We start from the raw sequence: 20,767 nt of genomic DNA on the forward strand, positions 1-20,767 counted from the left end.
ATCCTATCAATTAATATGTTTTCAAATACATAAAGCACAAATCATACACACCATTTCTGTTACCACAGTAACGCAAGTAACAAGTTGGAGGCTTTACCAACTGGTACACGAAATAACTACTACAGTTCCGGATCTTGATGTTGCTCTTCCATTTACAGCAGTTGTTATTCCAGTGATAACAAACTTGAGCACTCTGCAGTCCATCCTGGACTGTTGGGTGGGTGTCATTAAGCCATCCTGGAGCATGCGTACCACATCTATTGATGGCAACACATTGCTCTGGAATCTGATCGCCACTGTCCCCTGTCATGCGATACCAGTCATGTGACACAATTTGGTCTGCACCCCGGCGATCACATTTAAGGTTTCTTTGATCCGTGTTACCCACTGCACGATCAGCTTGGTCAAGAGTTGTGTAGTGTGAGCATTCACTGGCCTCACCTAAAAAGACGCAAAATGGGCAATTCAGATCCAGTCCAGTGCAACCTTGAAAATTAGTGTTTACCCTCTAATAAAGATATGCGTAAGACAAAATTTGTATACATCAAATAGATTTGGAACCTAAGTTGTACAAGGTCATGCATGGCATCCGTAGCGTGTGACGTTCCTTAACAAATGCAGTGCCATTCACTTTACAGCGTCCCTATATTGCTGATCCTTTGCAGGACTATGGCTTGAACGTATCTACTCACCGCAATATCGGAGCCAACATGCTGGAGGCTTTTGCAGCTCATAGACGTAAAATGCTCCACAATTTTTCACTTTGATGCTGTTCCTCCATCTACAGGGGTGTCCCGACCAGAAGTAACAAACCGTTCGAGTCACTTCACCATCGGCTACGACAGGGTTGCTACCCTTGATCCAACCTGGGGCATGCGTACCACAGCGGCGGGTGTGTGGTGGTCGTGTGTTTGGTATCTTATCTCCAGCATCACCAGTGAAACGATACCATCCTGGGATGAGATCATACCTATCACACTTTAACGAGCTTTGATCAGTGTTTCCAACGAGACGATCAGAAGAATTGATAGTCCGATAAATGCCACTTGTGCATGGATCAAGCGCTGTGGTGTAATAAACCAATACAATACAATTACAAAATTACTTTCTTTCATATTCCATTGGTTAGCATTAACATAAGAAAAAAACCGGTATCTGTAATTTAAAACATAAAGGCGACTTCCTGGAATTCTCGAGTCTTACTCTCAGGTAAATGAAAACGGGTAAAAAGAGTTTGTTTCGCTCAGAGAAGGGACGTTGAACGCTGACATTTTTAGTTTCCTGATTCGTGTTGTTTTCTTTGATTGCTTGTTAATGCATATCGTACCTGGTCTTGTTATCGGTGGTGGTGTGGTAGACAATGCTGGAATAATAAGCAAAGTTGTTAGTGTTTGATAAACTAAAATGGATGATTATTCCTGTAGGCCTAAAAACATTGAAAAAGCAACACAACCGATAAAGGCTGTGTCCTTCCTTAAATCAAACAAAACTTCTTAAATAAAGTCTTCTATCATATTCTTTGAGTTTAAGACAGCAAAAGCTAGTTTGATACCCCGAACTTAAGTCACAGACCTCCTTCAATAAATAATTGCAAATCTGTTAATCAGCCGCGAACATCATAAACAAGTCCCGGTTTCCGTTTTTCCACAGACGCAATCTTTGTCTTACATCACCGCCCACAAAATCCTATCAATTAATATGTTTTCAAATACATAAAGCACAAATCATACACACCATTTCTGTTACCACAGTAACGCAAGTAACAAGTTGGAGGCTTTACCAACTGGTACACGAAATAACTACTACAGTTCCGGATCTTGATGTTGCTCTTCCATTTACAGCAGTTGTTATTCCAGTGATAACAAACTTGAGCACTCTGCAGTCCATCCTGGACTGTTGGGTGGGTGTCATTAAGCCATCCTGGAGCATGCGTACCACATCTATTGATGGCAACACATTGCTCTGGAATCTGATCGCCACTGTCCCCTGTCATGCGATACCAGTCATGTGACACAATTTGGTCTGCACCCCGGCGATCACATTTAAGGTTTCTTTGATCCGTGTTACCCACTGCACGATCAGCTTGGTCAAGAGTTGTGTAGTGTGAGCATTCACTGGCCTCACCTAAAAAGACGCAAAATGGGCAATTCAGATCCAGTCCAGTGCAACCTTGAAAATTAGTGTTTACCCTCTAATAAAGATATGCGTAAGACAAAATTTGTATACATCAAATAGATTTGGAACCTAAGTTGTACAAGGTCATGCATGGCATCCGTAGCGTGTGACGTTCCTTAACAAATGCAGTGCCATTCACTTTACAGCGTCCCTATATTGCTGATCCTTTGCAGGACTATGGCTTGAACGTATCTACTCACCGCAATATCGGAGCCAACATGCTGGAGGCTTTTGCAGCTCATAGACGTAAAATGCTCCACAATTTTTCACTTTGATGCTGTTCCTCCATCTACAGGGGTGTCCCGACCAGAAGTAACAAACCGTTCGAGTCACTTCACCATCGGCTACGACAGGGTTGCTACCCTTGATCCAACCTGGGGCATGCGTACCACAGCGGCGGGTGTGTGGTGGTCGTGTGTTTGGTATCTTATCTCCAGCATCACCAGTGAAACGATACCATCCTGGGATGAGATCATACCTATCACACTTTAACGAGCTTTGATCAGTGTTTCCAACGAGACGATCAGAAGAATTGATAGTCCGATAAATGCCACTTGTGCATGGATCAAGCGCTGTGGTGTAATAAACCAATACAATACAATTACAAAATTACTTTCTTTCATATTCCATTGGTTAGCATTAACATAAGAAAAAAACCGGTATCTGTAATTTAAAACATAAAGGCGACTTCCTGGAATTCTCGAGTCTTACTCTCAGGTAAATGAAAACGGGTAAAAAGAGTTTGTTTCGCTCAGAGAAGGGACGTTGAACGCTGACATTTTTAGTTTCCTGATTCGTGTTGTTTTCTTTGATTGCTTGTTAATGCATATCGTACCTGGTCTTGTTATCGGTGGTGGTGTGGTAGACAATGCTGGAATAATAAGCAAAGTTGTTAGTGTTTGATAAACTAAAATGGATGATTATTCCTGTAGGCCTAAAAACATTGAAAAAGCAACACAACCGATAAAGGCTGTGTCCTTCCTTAAATCAAACAAAACTTCTTAAATAAAGTCTTCTATCATATTCTTTGAGTTTAAGATAGCAAAAGCTAGTTTGATACCCCGAACTTAAGTCACAGACCTCCTTCAATAAATACTTGCAAATCTGTTAATCAGCCGCGAACATCATAAACAAGTCCCGGTTTCCGTTTTTCCACAGACGCAATCTTTGTCTTACATCACCGCCCACAAAATCCTATCAATTAATATGTTTTCAAATACATAAAGCACAAATCATACACACCATTTCTGTTACCACAGTAACGCAAGTAACAAGTTGGAGGCTTTACCAACTGGTACACGAAATAACTACTACAGTTCCGGATCTTGATGTTGCTCTTCCATTTACAGCAGTTGTTATTCCAGTGATAACAAACTTGAGCACTCTGCAGTCCATCCTGGACTGTTGGGTGGGTGTCATTAAGCCATCCTGGAGCATGCGTACCACATCTATTGATGGCAACACATTGCTCTGGAATCTGATCGCCACTGTCCCCTGTCATGCGATACCAGTCATGTGACACAATTTGGTCTGCACCCCGGCGATCACATTTAAGGTTTCTTTGATCCGTGTTACCCACTGCACGATCAGCTTGGTCAAGAGTTGTGTAGTGTGAGCATTCACTGGCCTCACCTAAAAAGACGCAAAATGGGCAATTCAGATCCAGTCCAGTGCAACCTTGAAAATTAGTGTTTACCCTCTAATAAAGATATGCGTAAGACAAAATTTGTATACATCAAATAGATTTGGAACCTAAGTTGTACAAGGTCATGCATGGCATCCGTAGCGTGTGACGTTCCTTAACAAATGCAGTGCCATTCACTTTACAGCGTCCCTATATTGCTGATCCTTTGCAGGACTATGGCTTGAACGTATCTACTCACCGCAATATCGGAGCCAACATGCTGGAGGCTTTTGCAGCTCATAGACGTAAAATGCTCCACAATTTTTCACTTTGATGCTGTTCCTCCATCTACAGGGGTGTCCCGACCAGAAGTAACAAACCGTTCGAGTCACTTCACCATCGGCTACGACAGGGTTGCTACCCTTGATCCAACCTGGGGCATGCGTACCACAGCGGCGGGTGTGTGGTGGTCGTGTGTTTGGTATCTTATCTCCAGCATCACCAGTGAAACGATACCATCCTGGGATGAGATCATACCTATCACACTTTAACGAGCTTTGATCAGTGTTTCCAACGAGACGATCAGAAGAATTGATAGTCCGATAAATGCCACTTGTGCATGGATCAAGCGCTGTGGTGTAATAAACCAATACAATACAATTACAAAATTACTTTCTTTCATATTCCATTGGTTAGCATTAACATAAGAAAAAAACCGGTATCTGTAATTTAAAACATAAAGGCGACTTCTTGGAATTCTCCAGTCTTACTCTCAGGTAAATGAAAACGGGTAAAAAGAGTTTGTTTCGCTCAGAGAAGGGACGTTTAACGCTGACATTTTTAGTTTCCTGATTCGTGTTGTTTTCTTTGATTGCTTGTTAATGCATATCGTACCTGGTCTTGTTATCGGTGGTGGTGTGGTAGACAATGCTGGAATAATAAGCAAAGTTGTTAGTGTTTGATAAACTAAAATGGATGATTATTCCTGTAGGCCTAAAAACATTGAAAAAGCAACACAACCGATAAAGGCTGTGTCCTTCCTTAAATCAAACAAAACTTCTTAAATAAAGTCTTCTATCATATTCTTTGAGTTTAAGACAGCAAAAGCTAGTTTGATACCCCGAACTTAAGTCACAGACCTCCTTCAATAAATAATTGCAAATCTGTTAATCAGCCGCGAACATCATAAACAAGTCCCGGTTTCCGTTTTTCCACAGACGCAATCTTTGTCTTACATCACCGCCCACAAAATCCTATCAATTAATATGTTTTCAAATACATAAAGCACAAATCATACACACCATTTCTGTTACCACAGTAACGCAAGTAACAAGTTGGAGGCTTTACCAACTGGTACACGAAATAACTACTACAGTTCCGGATCTTGATGTTGCTCTTCCATTTACAGCAGTTGTTATTCCAGTGATAACAAACTTGAGCACTCTGCAGTCCATCCTGGACTGTTGGGTGGGTGTCATTAAGCCATCCTGGAGCATGCGTACCACATCTATTGATGGCAACACATTGCTCTGGAATCTGATCGCCACTGTCCCCTGTCATGCGATACCAGTCATGTGACACAATTTGGTCTGCACCCCGGCGATCACATTTAAGGTTTCTTTGATCCGTGTTACCCACTGCACGATCAGCTTGGTCAAGAGTTGTGTAGTGTGAGCATTCACTGGCCTCACCTAAAAAGACGCAAAATGGGCAATTCAGATCCAGTCCAGTGCAACCTTGAAAATTAGTGTTTACCCTCTAATAAAGATATGCGTAAGACAAAATTTGTATACATCAAATAGATTTGGAACCTAAGTTGTACAAGGTCATGCATGGCATCCGTAGCGTGTGACGTTCCTTAACAAATGCAGTGCCATTCACTTTACAGCGTCCCTATATTGCTGATCCTTTGCAGGACTATGGCTTGAACGTATCTACTCACCGCAATATCGGAGCCAACATGCTGGAGGCTTTTGCAGCTCATAGACGTAAAATGCTCCACAATTTTTCACTTTGATGCTGTTCCTCCATCTACAGGGGTGTCCCGACCAGAAGTAACAAACCGTTCGAGTCACTTCACCATCGGCTACGACAGGGTTGCTACCCTTGATCCAACCTGGGGCATGCGTACCACAGCGGCGGGTGTGTGGTGGTCGTGTGTTTGGTATCTTATCTCCAGCATCACCAGTGAAACGATACCATCCTGGGATGAGATCATACCTATCACACTTTAACGAGCTTTGATCAGTGTTTCCAACGAGACGATCAGAAGAATTGATAGTCCGATAAATGCCACTTGTGCATGGATCAAGCGCTGTGGTGTAATAAACCAATACAATACAATTACAAAATTACTTTCTTTCATATTCCATTGGTTAGCATTAACATAAGAAAAAAACCGGTATCTGTAATTTAAAACATAAAGGCGACTTCCTGGAATTCTCGAGTCTTACTCTCAGGTAAATGAAAACGGGTAAAAAGAGTTTGTTTCGCTCAGAGAAGGGTAGCCTGCGAACGCAGACGTATTTCCGGCGGTCGTTTCTCTCCCCCGAAAAGTAACGTCTGCGAAACCGAGCTGCAAAACGATTTCTGTGACGTAAGAATTATTCACCAATCAGCGTTTAGCTCTAAAAAATCCAGAACTAACTCGCAGGATTCGTGCGCGGTATAACCACGTATTCTCGTGGAGAAAAAATGGCGGACACACTGGAAGAAGCGTTCAACGACGCGTTCAACCAGGTTTGCAATGTTTTTGGATTTGACAGTTTGAATACGCACCAGGAGGAGTCCATCAAATACATTGTTTAAGAGATGAAGGATATTTTTGTAAATCTTCCAACGGGTTTTGGAAAGTCATTGATTTACCATGCTTTGCCGTTGGTTTACTCGTGCTTGCAGTCAACTGACGAGAATATTAAATATCATCGTCGTGATTTCTCCGTTTAACAGCCTGATAAAAGATCAAGTGTTGCGGCTAAATTCCCTAGGAATCACTGCCGTATCTTTGGCTGAAATAGCCACCGTAAAACAAACGAAAGAAGTAAAGAATGGGGAATATTCAATTGTCTTCGGATCACCTGAACTATGGCTTGGATACGAACCAAGGAGGAAAATGGCAATGAGCGAGTTATACCGGAAATCTGTCAGAGCAGTTACTGTCGACGAGGCTCATGTTATTTGTCACTGATAAGTGTTAAAGTCTCTAGTACGTCTCCGTGCAGTCCCCCATTCTCGTAAATCAGTTGCAGCTGTTCTGATGCATGACATATCTAACAATTTATCGACTCCAAATAATGCTGATTTATTGATTTCTTAAGCAAGCATTTATTCATATAAAACAAAATCATCTTCTAGAGGTGACTATTTTGTTAAACCCTCAAGAATTGACAAACAAATTAAATCATTTTCAATATATGGTGTAAAAATTTGGAATAGTTTACCTCTTGAAATTCGCCATCTATCCAAAAACAATTTTAAAATTAAAAACCACAGTATCCTACTCAAAAGACTTTCAGACGAAAATGACTGTATTGATTTATCTGTCTTAATAACAAAAATACTTAATAATCTGGCTTCTGATATTTGCACTTTCTATTGATTTTAGATATTTACTTGTTTTAGTTGACTGCATGCTTTGTACACTAGTTATTTGTATACCTGTTCGTTCTACAATGTCTTGTCGGTGAAACACAACTGAATACCGTAGCTTTCTCTACTTGTTCTCTCTTTTATACACGCGTAACCACTGCTCGCCTCGACTAGCTTTTGCTAACTACGATCAGTGCAGATTGAACATGTATCATATAATAATGAAATTCTACAATAAACAATTGATATAAGCTACATGTAACTTGATCAATCATGCCTAATGTCTTGCAATTGTCTTTCGCCATCCTTTTTACACGAAGGGAAACACTGCCGCCAAAATATCCCCTAATTTCTTCGCTAATTTCGTCCACCTTTTGCAGGGAATCATTGAATCGCACAATACGATTGTAGCACTGCGTGCGACAAATAAATGGCCAGCTTTTCACAGTCGACGTAAACAGAAAGATCAACGTTTATGGCACGATATACCAAAGAACATATGTCAACATTGCTTTTAACAAACACACGTATCTTCTCCTTAGCCGCCGAGAACTTCCCTCTACAAAGAATGCAGCATTCACAGTCGTGAGAACTCTTCTTGGGAGTTTCGTTCATGGTTGTTTATATCACTCATAATCACGCTCCACAACTGAGAATCTTACCTGTACGTATGGCTTGTATTTCAGACACGCAATTGCGCGAAGTCGCGCAAGAGTAACTCGAGCTTGCTTCTATCATACAATTTGATTGGTCAAAAACCTAACAAAAGATCTTACGTCACGGAAATCGTTTTGCAGCTCGGTTTCGCAGACGTTACTTTTCGGGGGAGAGAAACGACCGCCGGAAATACGTCTGCGTTCGCAGGCTAAGAGAAGGGACGTTTAACGCTGACATTTTTAGTTTCCTGATTCGTGTTGTTTTCTTTGATTGCTTGTTAATGCATATCGTACCTGGTCTTGTTATCGGTGGTGGTGTGGTAGACAATGCTGGAATAATAAGCAAAGTTGTTAGTGTTTGATAAACTAAAATGGATGATTATTCCTGTAGGCCTAAAAACATTGAAAAAGCAACACAACCGATAAAGGCTGTGTCCTTCCTTAAATCAAACAAAACTTCTTAAATAAAGTCTTCTATCATATTCTTTGAGTTTAAGACAGCAAAAGCTAGTTTGATACCCCGAACTTAAGTCACAGACCTCCTTCAATAAATAATTGCAAATCTGTTAATCAGCCGCGAACATCATAAACAAGTCCCGGTTTCCGTTTTTCCACAGACGCAATCTTTGTCTTACATCATCGCCCACAAAATCCTATCAATTAATATGTTTTCAAATACATAAAGCACAAATCATACATACCATTTCTGTTACCACAGTAACGCAAGTGACAAGCTGGAGGCTTTACCAACTGGTACACGAAATAACTACTACAGTTCCGGATCTTGATGTTGCTCTTCCATTTACAGCAGTTGTTATTCCAGTGATAACAAACTTGAGCACTCTGCAGTCCATCCTGGACTGTTGGGTGGGTGTCATTAAGCCATCCTGGAGCATGCGTACCACATCTATTGATGGGAACACATTGCTCTGGAATCTGATCGCCACTGTCCCCTGTCATGCGATACCAGTCATGTGACACAATTTGGTCTGCACCCCAGCGATCACATTTAAGGTTTCTTTGATCCGTGTTACCCACTGCACGATCAGCTTGGTCAAGAGTTGTGTAGTGTGAGCATTCACTGGCCTCACCTAAAAAGACGCAAAATGGGCAATTCAGATCCAGTCCAGTGCAACCTTGAAAATTAGTGTTTACCCTCTAATAAAGATATGCGTAAGACAAAATTTGTATACATCAAATAGATTTGAAACTTAAGTTGTACAAGGTCATGCATGGCATCTGTAGCGTGTGACGTTCCTTAACAAATGCAGTGCCATTCACTTTACAGCGTCCCTATATTGCTGATCCTTTGCAGGACTATGGCTTGAACGTATCTACTCACCGCAATATCGGAGCCAACATGCTGGAGGCTTTTGCAGCTCATAGACGTAAAATGCTCCACAATTTTTCACTTTGATGCTGTTCCTCCATCTACAGGGGTGTCCCGACCAGAAGTAACAAACCGTTCGAGTCACTTCACCATCGGCTACGACAGGGTTGCTACCCTTGATCCAACCTGGGGCATGCGTACCACAGCGGCGGGTGTGTGGTGGTCGTGTGTTTGGTATCTTATCTCCAGCATCACCAGTGAAACGATACCATCCTGGGATGAGATCATACCTATCACACTTTAACGAGCTTTGATCAGTGTTTCCAACGAGACGATCAGAAGAATTGATAGTCCGATAAATGCCACTTGTGCATGGATCAAGCGCTGTGGTGTAATAAACCAATACAATACAATTACAAAATTACTTTCTTTCATATTCCATTGGTTAGCATTAACATAAGAAAAAAACCGGTATCTGTAATTTAAAACATAAAGGCGACTTCCTGGAATTCTCGAGTCTTACTCTCAGGTAAATGAAAACGGGTAAAAAGAGTTTGTTTCGCTCAGAGAAGGGACGTTTAACGCTGACATTTTTAGTTTCCTGATTCGTGTTGTTTTCTTTGATTGCTTGTTAATGCATATCGTACCTGGTCTTGTTATCGGTGGTGGTGTGGTAGACAATGCTGGAATAATAAGCAAAGTTGTTAGTGTTTGATAAACTAAAATGGATGATTATTCCTGTAGGCCTAAAAACATTGAAAAAGCAACACAACCGATAAAGGCTGTGTCCTTCCTTAAATCAAACAAAACTTCTTAAATAAAGTCTTCTATCATATTCTTTGAGTTTAAGACAGCGAAAGCTAGTTTGATACCCCGAACTTAAGTCACAGACCTCCTTCAATAAATAATTGCAAATCTGTTAATCAGCCGCGAACATCATAAACAAGTCCCGGTTTCCGTTTTTCCACAGACGCAATCTTTGTCTTACATCACCGCCCACAAAATCCTATCAATTAATATGTTTTCAAATACATAAAGCACAAATCATACACACCATTTCTGTTACCACAGTAACGCAAGTAACAAGTTGGAGGCTTTACCAACTGGTACACGAAATAACTACTACAGTTCCGGATCTTGATGTTGCTCTTCCATTTACAGCAGTTGTTATTCCAGTGATAACAAACTTGAGCACTCTGCAGTCCATCCTGGACTGTTGGGTGGGTGTCATTAAGCCATCCTGGAGCATGCGTACCACATCTATTGATGGCAACACATTGCTCTGGAATCTGATCGCCACTGTCCCCTGTCATGCGATACCAGTCATGTGACACAATTTGGTCTGCACCCCGGCGATCACATTTAAGGTTTCTTTGATCCGTGTTACGCACTGCACGATCAGCTTGGTCAAGAGTTGTGTAGTGTGAGCATTCACTGGCCTCACCTAAAAAGACGCAAAATGGGCAATTCAGATCCAGTCCAGTGCAACCTTGAAAATTAGTGTTTACCCTCTAATAAAGATATGCGTAAGACAAAATTTGTATACATCAAATAGATTTGGAACCTAAGTTGTACAAGGTCATGCATGGCATCCGTAGCGTGTGACGTTCCTTAACAAATGCAGTGCCATTCACTTTACAGCGTCCCTATATTGCTGATCCTTTGCAGGACTATGGCTTGAACGTATCTACTCACCGCAATATCGGAGCCAACATGCTGGAGGCTTTTGCAGCTCATAGACGTAAAATGCTCCACAATTTTTCACTTTGATGCTGTTCCTCCATCTACAGGGGTGTCCCGACCAGAAGTAACAAACCGTTCGAGTCACTTCACCATCGGCTACGACAGGGTTGCTACCCTTGATCCAACCTGGGGCATGCGTACCACAGCGGCGGGTGTGTGGTGGTCGTGTGTTTGGTATCTTATCTCCAGCATCACCAGTGAAACGATACCATCCTGGGATGAGATCATACCTATCACACTTTAACGAGCTTTGATCAGTGTTTCCAACGAGACGATCAGAAGAATTGATAGTCCGATAAATGCCACTTGTGCATGGATCAAGCGCTGTGGTGTAATAAACCAATACAATACAATTACAAAATTACTTTCTTTCATATTCCATTGGTTAGCATTAACATAAGAAAAAAACCGGTATCTGTAATTTAAAACATAAAGGCGACTTCCTGGAATTCTCGAGTCTTACTCTCAGGTAAATGAAAACGGGTAAAAAGAGTTTGTTTCGCTCAGAGAAGGGACGTTGAACGCTGACATTTTTAGTTTCCTGATTCGTGTTGTTTTCTTTGATTGCTTGTTAATGCATATCGTACCTGGTCTTGTTATCGGTGGTGGTGTGGTAGACAATGCTGGAATAATAAGCAAAGTTGTTAGTGTTTGATAAACTAAAATGGATGATTATTCCTGTAGGCCTAAAAACATTGAAAAAGCAACACAACCGATAAAGGCTGTGTCCTTCCTTAAATCAAACAAAACTTCTTAAATAAAGTCTTCTATCATATTCTTTGAGTTTAAGACAGCAAAAGCTAGTTTGATACCCCGAACTTAAGTCACAGACCTCCTTCAATAAATAATTGCAAATCTGTTAATCAGCCGCGAACATCATAAACAAGTCCCGGTTTCCGTTTTTCCACAGACGCAATCTTTGTCTTACATCACCGCCCACAAAATCCTATCAATTAATATGTTTTCAAATACATAAAGCACAAATCATACATACCATTTCTGTTACCACAGTAACGCAAGTGACAAGCTGGAGGCTTTACCAACTGGTACACGAAATAACTACTACAGTTCCGGATCTTGATGTTGCTCTTCCATTTACAGCAGTTGTTATTCCAGTGATAACAAACTTGAGCACTCTGCAGTCCATCCTGGACTGTTGGGTGGGTGTCATTAAGCCATCCTGGAGCATGCGTACCACATCTATTGATGGGAACACATTGCTCTGGAATCTGATCGCCACTGTCCCCTGTCATGCGATACCAGTCATGTGACACAATTTGGTCTGCACCCCAGCGATCACATTTAAGGTTTCTTTGATCCGTGTTACCCACTGCACGATCAGCTTGGTCAAGAGTTGTGTAGTGTGAGCATTCACTGGCCTCACCTAAAAAGACGCAAAATGGGCAATTCAGATCCAGTCCAGTGCAACCTTGAAAATTAGTGTTTATCCTTTAATAAAGATATGCGTAAGACAAAATTTGTATACATCGAATAGATTTGGAACTTAAGTTGTACAAGGTCATGCATGGCATGTCATGGCATGCTGATCATTTGCAGGACTATGGCTTGAACGTATCTACTCACCGCAATATCGGAGCCAACATGCTGGAGGCTTTTGCAGCTCATAGACGTAAAATGCTCCACAATTTTTCACTTTGATGCTGTTCCTCCATCTACAGGGGTTTCCCGACCAGAAGTAACAAACCGTTCGAGTCACTTCACCATCGGCTACGACAGGGTTGCTACCCTTGATCCAACCTGGGGCATGCGTACCACAGCGGCGGGTGTGTGGTGGTCGTGTGTTTGGTATCTTATCTCCAGCATCACCAGTGAAACGATACCATCCTGGGATGAGATCATACCTATCGCACTTTAACGAGCTTTGGTCAGTGTTCCCAACGAGACGATCAGAAGAATTTATAGTTTGGTAATTTCCACTTGTGCATGGATTAAAATCTGGAATGAAGAGTTCGAAGAATTTAACAGAATTTCATTGTACGATTAATTACTCAGTTTTGATTACTAAAATGGAGTTCACTTCCTGCAACCTGTGTGAAAATTACAAATGCACGTTTCTACTTATAACAATATTTAGCATTATTTTCCACATGTATTAGTTATTTCATAGAAAACTCACGAAGCAAGTACAAATATTGCATTGTACTGTTAGTGCTTGTATATTTTTCTTATTGTTTAGTACCCTTTTGTAGTATTTATTCAGTAATAAGGGTATTATACGGTAAGTATTTTGACTTTAAGCTTGTTGCTAATAATTTTGTTAAAAACAGTTATGGAATACAAGTGTTATAATGCAATATCAGTTTTGTGGGATATCAGTAGCCTTCCTACAGGATAGCCAAACAGCACCCAGAATGAACAGCACAGGATAAAGCCGAACGGACACCCATCCATGTAGTAACCCTGTGCAGCGGGACTTGAGTTCCCTCAGGCAAGCCGTAACATTATTACGTGAGATCGAGGTTATTCATGCCAGAACAAGATGTCACCCAAACGTTGAAATAGTATGACATCACAAACGATACCCCAAGGCAGGAACCCATCAAGGGGAGCCTCTATCTCCACTAATTCCTTGAGTCAACCCTTTCCCGAGTAGATTTATTTTAAGAACGGCTTTTTCCCGCGAAAAGTATCATATTTCTGTAAAGTAAACCGCGAAAAGCGGAAACAAAATGGCGGACGAAGGCGAAAACCATCCAGGATCCCGTCCATTGACTGTTTTTCCTTTTACCGTGTATCGTTTTCCTAATTTTACAGCCGTAGGGGAATGGATATCCATAAATGAAAGTTTAAAATGAACCGCCAGACTGAGCATAAAGTGATGGAATAAAATTTTCGCAAGTTCTCGCAAGCTCATGGGAAACTCATTATTAATGGTTCTGTGTGGTGTTTTATCGTCGTCAATTCCCATGTAAGTTCTGCGAAAAGTGTCCATAATGAAACGTTCTACGGATGAATCGGATCTTTCCGATGGCCAGCGTAGAAAAAGTGCTATATCATTGGATTTCGGTCTTCAACGTAGCGCCGAATGCGAAGGGTCCGAAGCCGATGAGGGAGATTGTGCAACCACAAGTTCTAGTATCAACGACGTTTTGCGAAGGAAACTCTTTGAGAAGAAAACATCTAATTCTGCTGAGGTTACTGCGAAAGCGGCTCGACTGGAGAGGCTAAAAGGGTGGCACAGGGATCTGAAATCGGCCGGTTTTTGTGGTGAGCTAAGGTCTCTTACCTCGAAACATTCTCCATTCGAAGATGTCGATCACACCACGATCCCGGATCGTGTACTAGTGTTATATCCATCAGATATACACACCTATGACGTTAAAACAGGGCCTTTTCACCCAGTGGGTCCAAGAAACTAACACTGGATGGCATTCAGTTTGGATGGGGGACAATTGAGAAGATCATCACAGAGGAGATGCAAAGGGCAGACAGGGGTATCAGCCGTAAAGTCCCAGGATTGAAGTATGCTTATGTGTTTCGTGACAACTGGACTCGTCTCAATGTGAGGCCAGCTAAAATCATGCAGGTGATTGAAATTTATCTCTTCATTATAAAAGAAGTGGTCTGTATGGGTCCTTGGAAAGTACTTGAATTTTAGTCTTGACTAACATTTTCCAGAACTGGAAAGTCCTTGAAAATGGTAGGAGGTCCTGGAAAACCCTGGAATTTTGTGAACTCAAGTAATAAAGATAATCCTTTCTGAAAGTCTATGTTCCCTGTGGGAAACAATATAAACAACAACTGATGAAGATAACAAGTAACAAACACAAAATAATGACCTCAATGTTATTAATATTATTAATATGGTTGTTGTTGTTTTTATCTATGTTGTGATTGTTATAACGTTTTTATTTCTTTTGCTCTGTAGCAGCGGTACATGATTGCAGCAGTCCAAGACCTTGCTGGGGATCCTAATCAGGAGAGTGCAATGCCTGTTGCTAGCTTTTTGGAGGCGTGTAATCTTATTTTTGAAAATGGTTTATTGAGCTCACGAAGGGTCAGAAGTATGGACAGTGTTGTCATTCAAAACACCAAGAAAGGGGTGGCTTTCTTTGAGGAATGGTGTCACAGCCATGAACAAACAGGTAAAGTAAGTTGATTCTAAACCAGGGGCAAGAAACAACCATTGCTTTGTTCGACAAGCAAGACTTTTTTGTGGTTCTTACAGCTTTTCATTATTATACCAATTACTCCATCGACATTTAAGTCCAAACTAGCATTGACAGCTGTGCAGTCAGTTAGACATAAATTAGGGGCTGTAAAAAAATTATGGCTTTGGTGGTAGCTGAAATTCAGGGCTGTCACTCATTGGTATAGGAAAAATTCACTGACATTTCCTGATCTTCCACTGACCACAAACGAATTTCACTGACCTTGAAAAAATCTGATATTCCAATTTTTTCCTGCCTGTGGCAATTCTTTGAATATATTCATTATATTTACACTATTTTAAATTATTTGTTCCCCTTAGTGTATCAAGATAACAGCAAGAAATCTCGACAGAGCAAGTTCCTTGCATGGCAGGTTAATTATTGAAATTGATGGTTTAGTATCTATGTAATTCCATGATGTAAGGGGTATTTCTTGTTGGCACTTACAGCAAAAACAACTTGTTTCAGTATTACCATATGTATACATGGCGTGATTTTCTATACAACATGGAATGGTAAATAAAAGCAGCTGTGGTTATACAGATACCCGGTACAGATAAAGAGGGTCAATAATGTTGAGTAAGAGTGTTTTGGAAACTGTTGTCCAAGTTATGAAAGTGGTCATACCCATCACTTATTTTACTGAAAATTCTATTTTGAAAACTGTTGTAGTGGGTCCAAGAGAGTACACTGCAGAAGACGGAGGTCATTTTCTATTTCACTGAAAGGGCTTAAAGTACAGTTACCGTAATTTCCGGGCGATTACCCGCGGGTGATGTGATAATTTTTAAATCTTCCGGTATAGTTTTAAAACCGTTAGTAGGGAAAAAATATAAAAGTCATTAATATATTCCTAGCAAGCACTGCCTTGAGGTAGAGAGTATTTTCCCGTTTCAAGCGATTTCTTTGAGTCAGTAGAACCTGAGATATCGATTTTTTTTTTTAGAACGGATTTTTACAAGCGGTATCATTTAATGGTCAAAAACAATAGGTGTGAAAACTTAATTGCCTAATAAATTTAAATGCTCTCGATGAAAACCAATGCAAATTGAAAACGTATCAACAAATATCGTTGGCAATCAAAATCGTTTATTACTTTCTTACCTTGCTTGTTTCACAGCTTCTTTCTTTGTTTAGTTGAAAATAAAATATTTTCACTAACTAGAATAATAAACTCAAAACAAAAAAATAAAAATGTGAAATAGCAGGCTTTAAAGTAATTCACACACAAAAACTGATGCCGACATGTTCACTCTCATGGCGCCGCTGCCGCGGCATTGTTGGCACGAGTGTAAACAAACATTCACGGACAAAATTTTAAAACACCATAACATTCGGCGCATCAGTAAAATATTCCTAGGAAGCACTGCCTTGAGCTAGAGAGTATTTTCCCGTTTCAAGCGATTTCTTTGAGTCAGTAGAACCTGAGATATCGATTTTTTTTTAGAACGGATTTTTACAAGCGGTATCATTTAATGGTCAAAAACAATAGGTGTGAAAACTTACCAATTTCACGCTAAAGGATATTTTGTTAACAAAAACAATGGTTGAAGTTTTTATTTGATTCAAAACGTTATCAAAAGGCAATTAACTGAATGAGTAATACACGCTTCAATCATTTACTATAAGTGTAGCCACGAACAATCTTGAGTCAAAATGCGCGGTGTTCGCAAGTGATGCAACGAGTACCATTTCCAGGTCCTTCAACAGTATTGACCTTATACGCTGTTCCACTTTCTTCGCTTCTTCTGAGGAGAAAATCCAAGCGGCAACATCTTCCATCTCCTTGCTGTCCAGTGCCGTATTGCTAACTTTGGTTTTCTTTCGCGGCTGTGAGGTCTTCGCAGTCGCGCCATTTCGTTTTGCACGTTTCTCCTTTCACCACCGTCGCAAGAGGTCTTTTGATTGGCCAAATTCTCTTCTTCACTTTCGCTATCAGAGGATGTGCTATATTCACTCGACGAGACATCGACCGCATCAGAACTTTCGTCCGATGAGTCAACTGCTAATCTCTCCTCACAGTCCGCCATTACCGATTTCTCAGCCTGATCGTGTAGGTAAAACAATGACTGTCATAGCTCTGTTTTTACTGGCTCTTCGAACTGAGGGCGTGTGAAACTTCCCCTGGGAGGCGTTCTAATAATAGATCTACTCGAGAAAGGGTTGACTCCAAGGCCAAGTACGGGAGATGGAGGCTCCTCTTAATGAGCTCCTGCCCAGGGACATCCCGCAAGGTGACAGGCTCTTCTTGAACGCATTCTAATTGGCTTCCAGGTTCCTCTAGCCCCTATGGTTATTCTGGGCAGCCAGTACTTTTTTTAATTTCAATAAATTTTGTTACTTTCTTTGTAAATATTTATGTAATAAGAGTACGAATAAAGGTTGTTGTTGTTTCAATAATAATAATAATAATAATAATAGTCGCTATTGCAACTTACAATATACATTTCTTATTAGTTTTATACATATACCTACACTAAGATTAGTACAAACATAGAGCCTTGTTTTTTAAAAAATGCCAAGTTTGCAGTGGTAATGAATGACTTTTGAACGATAGTCTTGTAGAAGTTTGAATTTGACAGAAATCAATAGGCCCGGTTCAGACGCCGCTCCACTCATGTGCCGAACCTAACGGAGGAATTAAGTACGGCAAAAGAGCGGCATCTTAATCAGTTTGGTACGGCAATTTTAATTTGGTGCAGCAAAAAAGTTAATTTCGACAGGGTCTGTCGCATTATTCGACATTGGAGCGGCAAGTGATTCATACGGCGTTCTTCTCACGTGCTGAACCAAATGCATACATTATGATAATTTCGGAAGAGACAATGGCGGCAAACGACCTAGAAGAGTGTAAACTGTGCAAAAGATTGACAATAATGAAATGCTGCTGATTTTTGTAAAAACAATTTGAGCAATTTAAAAAACTAAAGTAGTGAGCAGCACTATTCTGTCACTGTAAAACTCGTTTATATTCGGAAGCGTTTCGTCTAGCTAACGTAGACTTCTTCAGGGAGTTTTACTTAACAAAATAAAGAAGCCTTGACTGTGCTCTGTTCTGTTATAAAGCACTCAGGAAGCGGCTAGAGCACGAAAGAAGTGCTACTTCTTGAATTATGGTGCAAAAATATGGTATCGGACCCAGGCATTTCTCTTTCTCCTTAGTGAAATAAAGATTAGGCTTCACACAGTGCGCTGTCTGAATCAGATAATAAGCACTTTCATTATCCAACTGTATTAGTTATTGTACAGAAAACGCACGAAACGAGTACAAATATTCCACGATATTGTACAGATAGTTATTGTAAAGGCACTTGCCTGGTTATTGTACAGTAGAGAACCGTTTTGACTATTTTAGTTGCTGACGTTACCCCGCCCGCACAAATTTGTCACACGTTCACGGTTGTCTACAATTCATTTGCGCCACACGGCGCACCATAGTTAAGAAACTATGGTAACCCATCGATGCGAGAAAATTTGGTCTTATAGCTATGACGTCATTAACGTTCGTGCTTACGTACGTACGTCCGTACGTCCACCACTCCATGTATGCCAATGTGACCAGTATCATGCTAGTTTACAGCATACATCTTTGATATTGACCTAGAGAAATCTGTTCTCAGTAAGGGCCTAAATTTTGTCCCTATCACCAAACGCACCAACGAATTTTCTATTAAGCAAGATGTTGAAAAATTCCTTCGCTGCATTCAGTTAAAAGCCTTTTTTCATGACAAAGACAAGTTCGCAAATCTAAATGGACTCCCCCAGAGGGACAATTTGCCTCTTTAGATTTTTGCACCAAAAAATGCCTAACGACATTCACAACCTTAAATTCAATCGCAACCCTAAATCAAAAGGGATAACGAGTCTCTCCCGCTTAACTTCGACGGCTTAACTTCGACGGCTCTTATTTACAATACCTTCAGCTCAAAGGTGACAAGTTAACGTGGATTAGTGATCTTGAATCCCTAAAACATTTCGTTGAGAAGGGTTTGAAACAACAAGGCAAATGGTCGTCGCCCGGCGGAAATTCGAAGCAATTTAAAAGCTCTGTCAACAACCTCACTATTACTTGGTACAGTAAAAAGCAACTCACTCTCGCCTTCCAGGGGCGAGATGGACCCGTTTTAAAAGGCAGCTTGACCAAACTTGTTCGAGACAACGCAGGGAGAACCGATTCAACGGGCTCGAATGTCTCTTCAACGGTCGAACAAGTAAATCCATTGTTGTTTGAAGCCAATGAGATTTATGCTAATCAACCAAGGGTAGCCGAAGCGGGACCAGTATTTTCCAGTCAAGAGAGATCTAATACTGAATTAGTTGCTGAAATAGAAGGTATAAAACTTGACCTCCTTATTCTACAGAAAAAGGTAGAAGCCAACTCTAATCTGCTCTCGATAAATTGCCAAAATCGAGAGGAATTTGCTGTTAGCGCCGAACTTTGTGAATACAAAGGGAGGTGTGAGAAACTGGAATCATCTATATGCAAAAAAGAGAGAGTTATCGAAGAACTTGAGGAGAAATGTTTGTCTCTCGAAAATCGTGCTGTATCATTGGTTCAGGAAAATGACTCACTAAGGCTTGCATTAAGGCTTATTTTACAAGAAAAGAACGAAGAAGACTCCCATCACCAGCAAGAGACGAACGAGTGTTTTTATCAAGTGAAAAACTCGGGCACGAATGTTGGGTGTAATAAACGCAACCAACGTAAAATGTCAACTCAGAATAATATCGTGACGCGTAACAGGTTTGAGATCCTTAGTGATGCACAAGATGATCCAACAGAGACAGAGGCAGCAACACACAAAATCATCCGGCGACGGCAAAACCATCAACGGGCGTCATATAGGTCGTCTCGCAGTAATCCTAGTGAACCAAGTGAAACTTCTGCTAACGATTATTTACGCAGTGAGGTCGGCAGAGAGAGGAGTGCCAGCAGTAAGTTTACAACCATATTGATTGGGGACTCCATGGTCAAGGATATTCACGGTAAGAAATTAGCGAAAGCAGTAAGGCACCGAGTGGTGGTAAAGTCATTTTCTGGAGCCACAACCAAAGCCATGAGAGATTACTTAAGGCCTAATTTAGAGCTCCAGCCTGATGAAGTGGTGCTACATGTAGGTACAAACGATCTGAAGGCTAAAAACGGCAAAACATCTAAAGAAGTTGCAGAAGCTATTGTTGATCTCGCTAAACAGATAGAAGGGTCTTGTGAAGCTCAAGTCATAGTCTCAGGACTTGTAACACGAAAGGACAAGCTTAATGATAAAGTCTTAGAGGTGAACAAGCACTTGACGAAGTTTTGCCGTCAGAATGATTGGAGATTTATTGAACACAATAATATAAACGAAAAGGGGTTAAACCGTGGAGGTCTACACCTGAATTTTGCAGGTAACAAGCGTATTTTTAAGAATTTTTATCATGGTCTAGCTCATTGAACTTTTACTATGCCTTCCATTAATGCCGTGCCGTTGGAAGGCAA

General features: G+C 40.8%; 1 protein-coding gene across 1 annotated transcript in view; it reads right to left on the reverse strand.

Annotated features, from left to right (window-relative positions):
- Positions 1 to 20,767, reverse strand: part of LOC138055946 (uncharacterized) — a 124,225-nt gene that overhangs the window by 28,195 nt on the left and 75,263 nt on the right. The window contains exons 3-22 of the mRNA XM_068901806.1: positions 12,701 to 13,053; positions 12,111 to 12,500; positions 11,704 to 11,739; positions 11,069 to 11,440; positions 10,428 to 10,817; positions 10,021 to 10,056; positions 9,386 to 9,757; positions 8,745 to 9,134; positions 8,338 to 8,373; positions 5,742 to 6,113; positions 5,101 to 5,490; positions 4,694 to 4,729; positions 4,059 to 4,430; positions 3,418 to 3,807; positions 3,011 to 3,046; positions 2,376 to 2,747; positions 1,735 to 2,124; positions 1,328 to 1,363; positions 693 to 1,064; positions 52 to 441 (exon numbers count right to left, since the gene is read on the reverse strand). Coding sequence (XP_068757907.1) covers positions 52 to 441; positions 693 to 1,064; positions 1,328 to 1,363; positions 1,735 to 2,124; positions 2,376 to 2,747; positions 3,011 to 3,046; positions 3,418 to 3,807; positions 4,059 to 4,430; positions 4,694 to 4,729; positions 5,101 to 5,490; positions 5,742 to 6,113; positions 8,338 to 8,373; positions 8,745 to 9,134; positions 9,386 to 9,757; positions 10,021 to 10,056; positions 10,428 to 10,817; positions 11,069 to 11,440; positions 11,704 to 11,739; positions 12,111 to 12,500; positions 12,701 to 13,053 — 5,531 coding nt within the window. The remainder of the gene's footprint in view (positions 1 to 51; positions 442 to 692; positions 1,065 to 1,327; positions 1,364 to 1,734; positions 2,125 to 2,375; positions 2,748 to 3,010; positions 3,047 to 3,417; positions 3,808 to 4,058; positions 4,431 to 4,693; positions 4,730 to 5,100; positions 5,491 to 5,741; positions 6,114 to 8,337; positions 8,374 to 8,744; positions 9,135 to 9,385; positions 9,758 to 10,020; positions 10,057 to 10,427; positions 10,818 to 11,068; positions 11,441 to 11,703; positions 11,740 to 12,110; positions 12,501 to 12,700; positions 13,054 to 20,767) is intronic.

Source organism: Montipora capricornis, chromosome 1 (genome assembly GCF_036669925.1).
Source record: "Montipora capricornis isolate CH-2021 chromosome 1, ASM3666992v2, whole genome shotgun sequence".
In the NCBI taxonomy this organism is placed as follows: Eukaryota; Metazoa; Cnidaria; class Anthozoa; order Scleractinia; family Acroporidae; genus Montipora; species Montipora capricornis.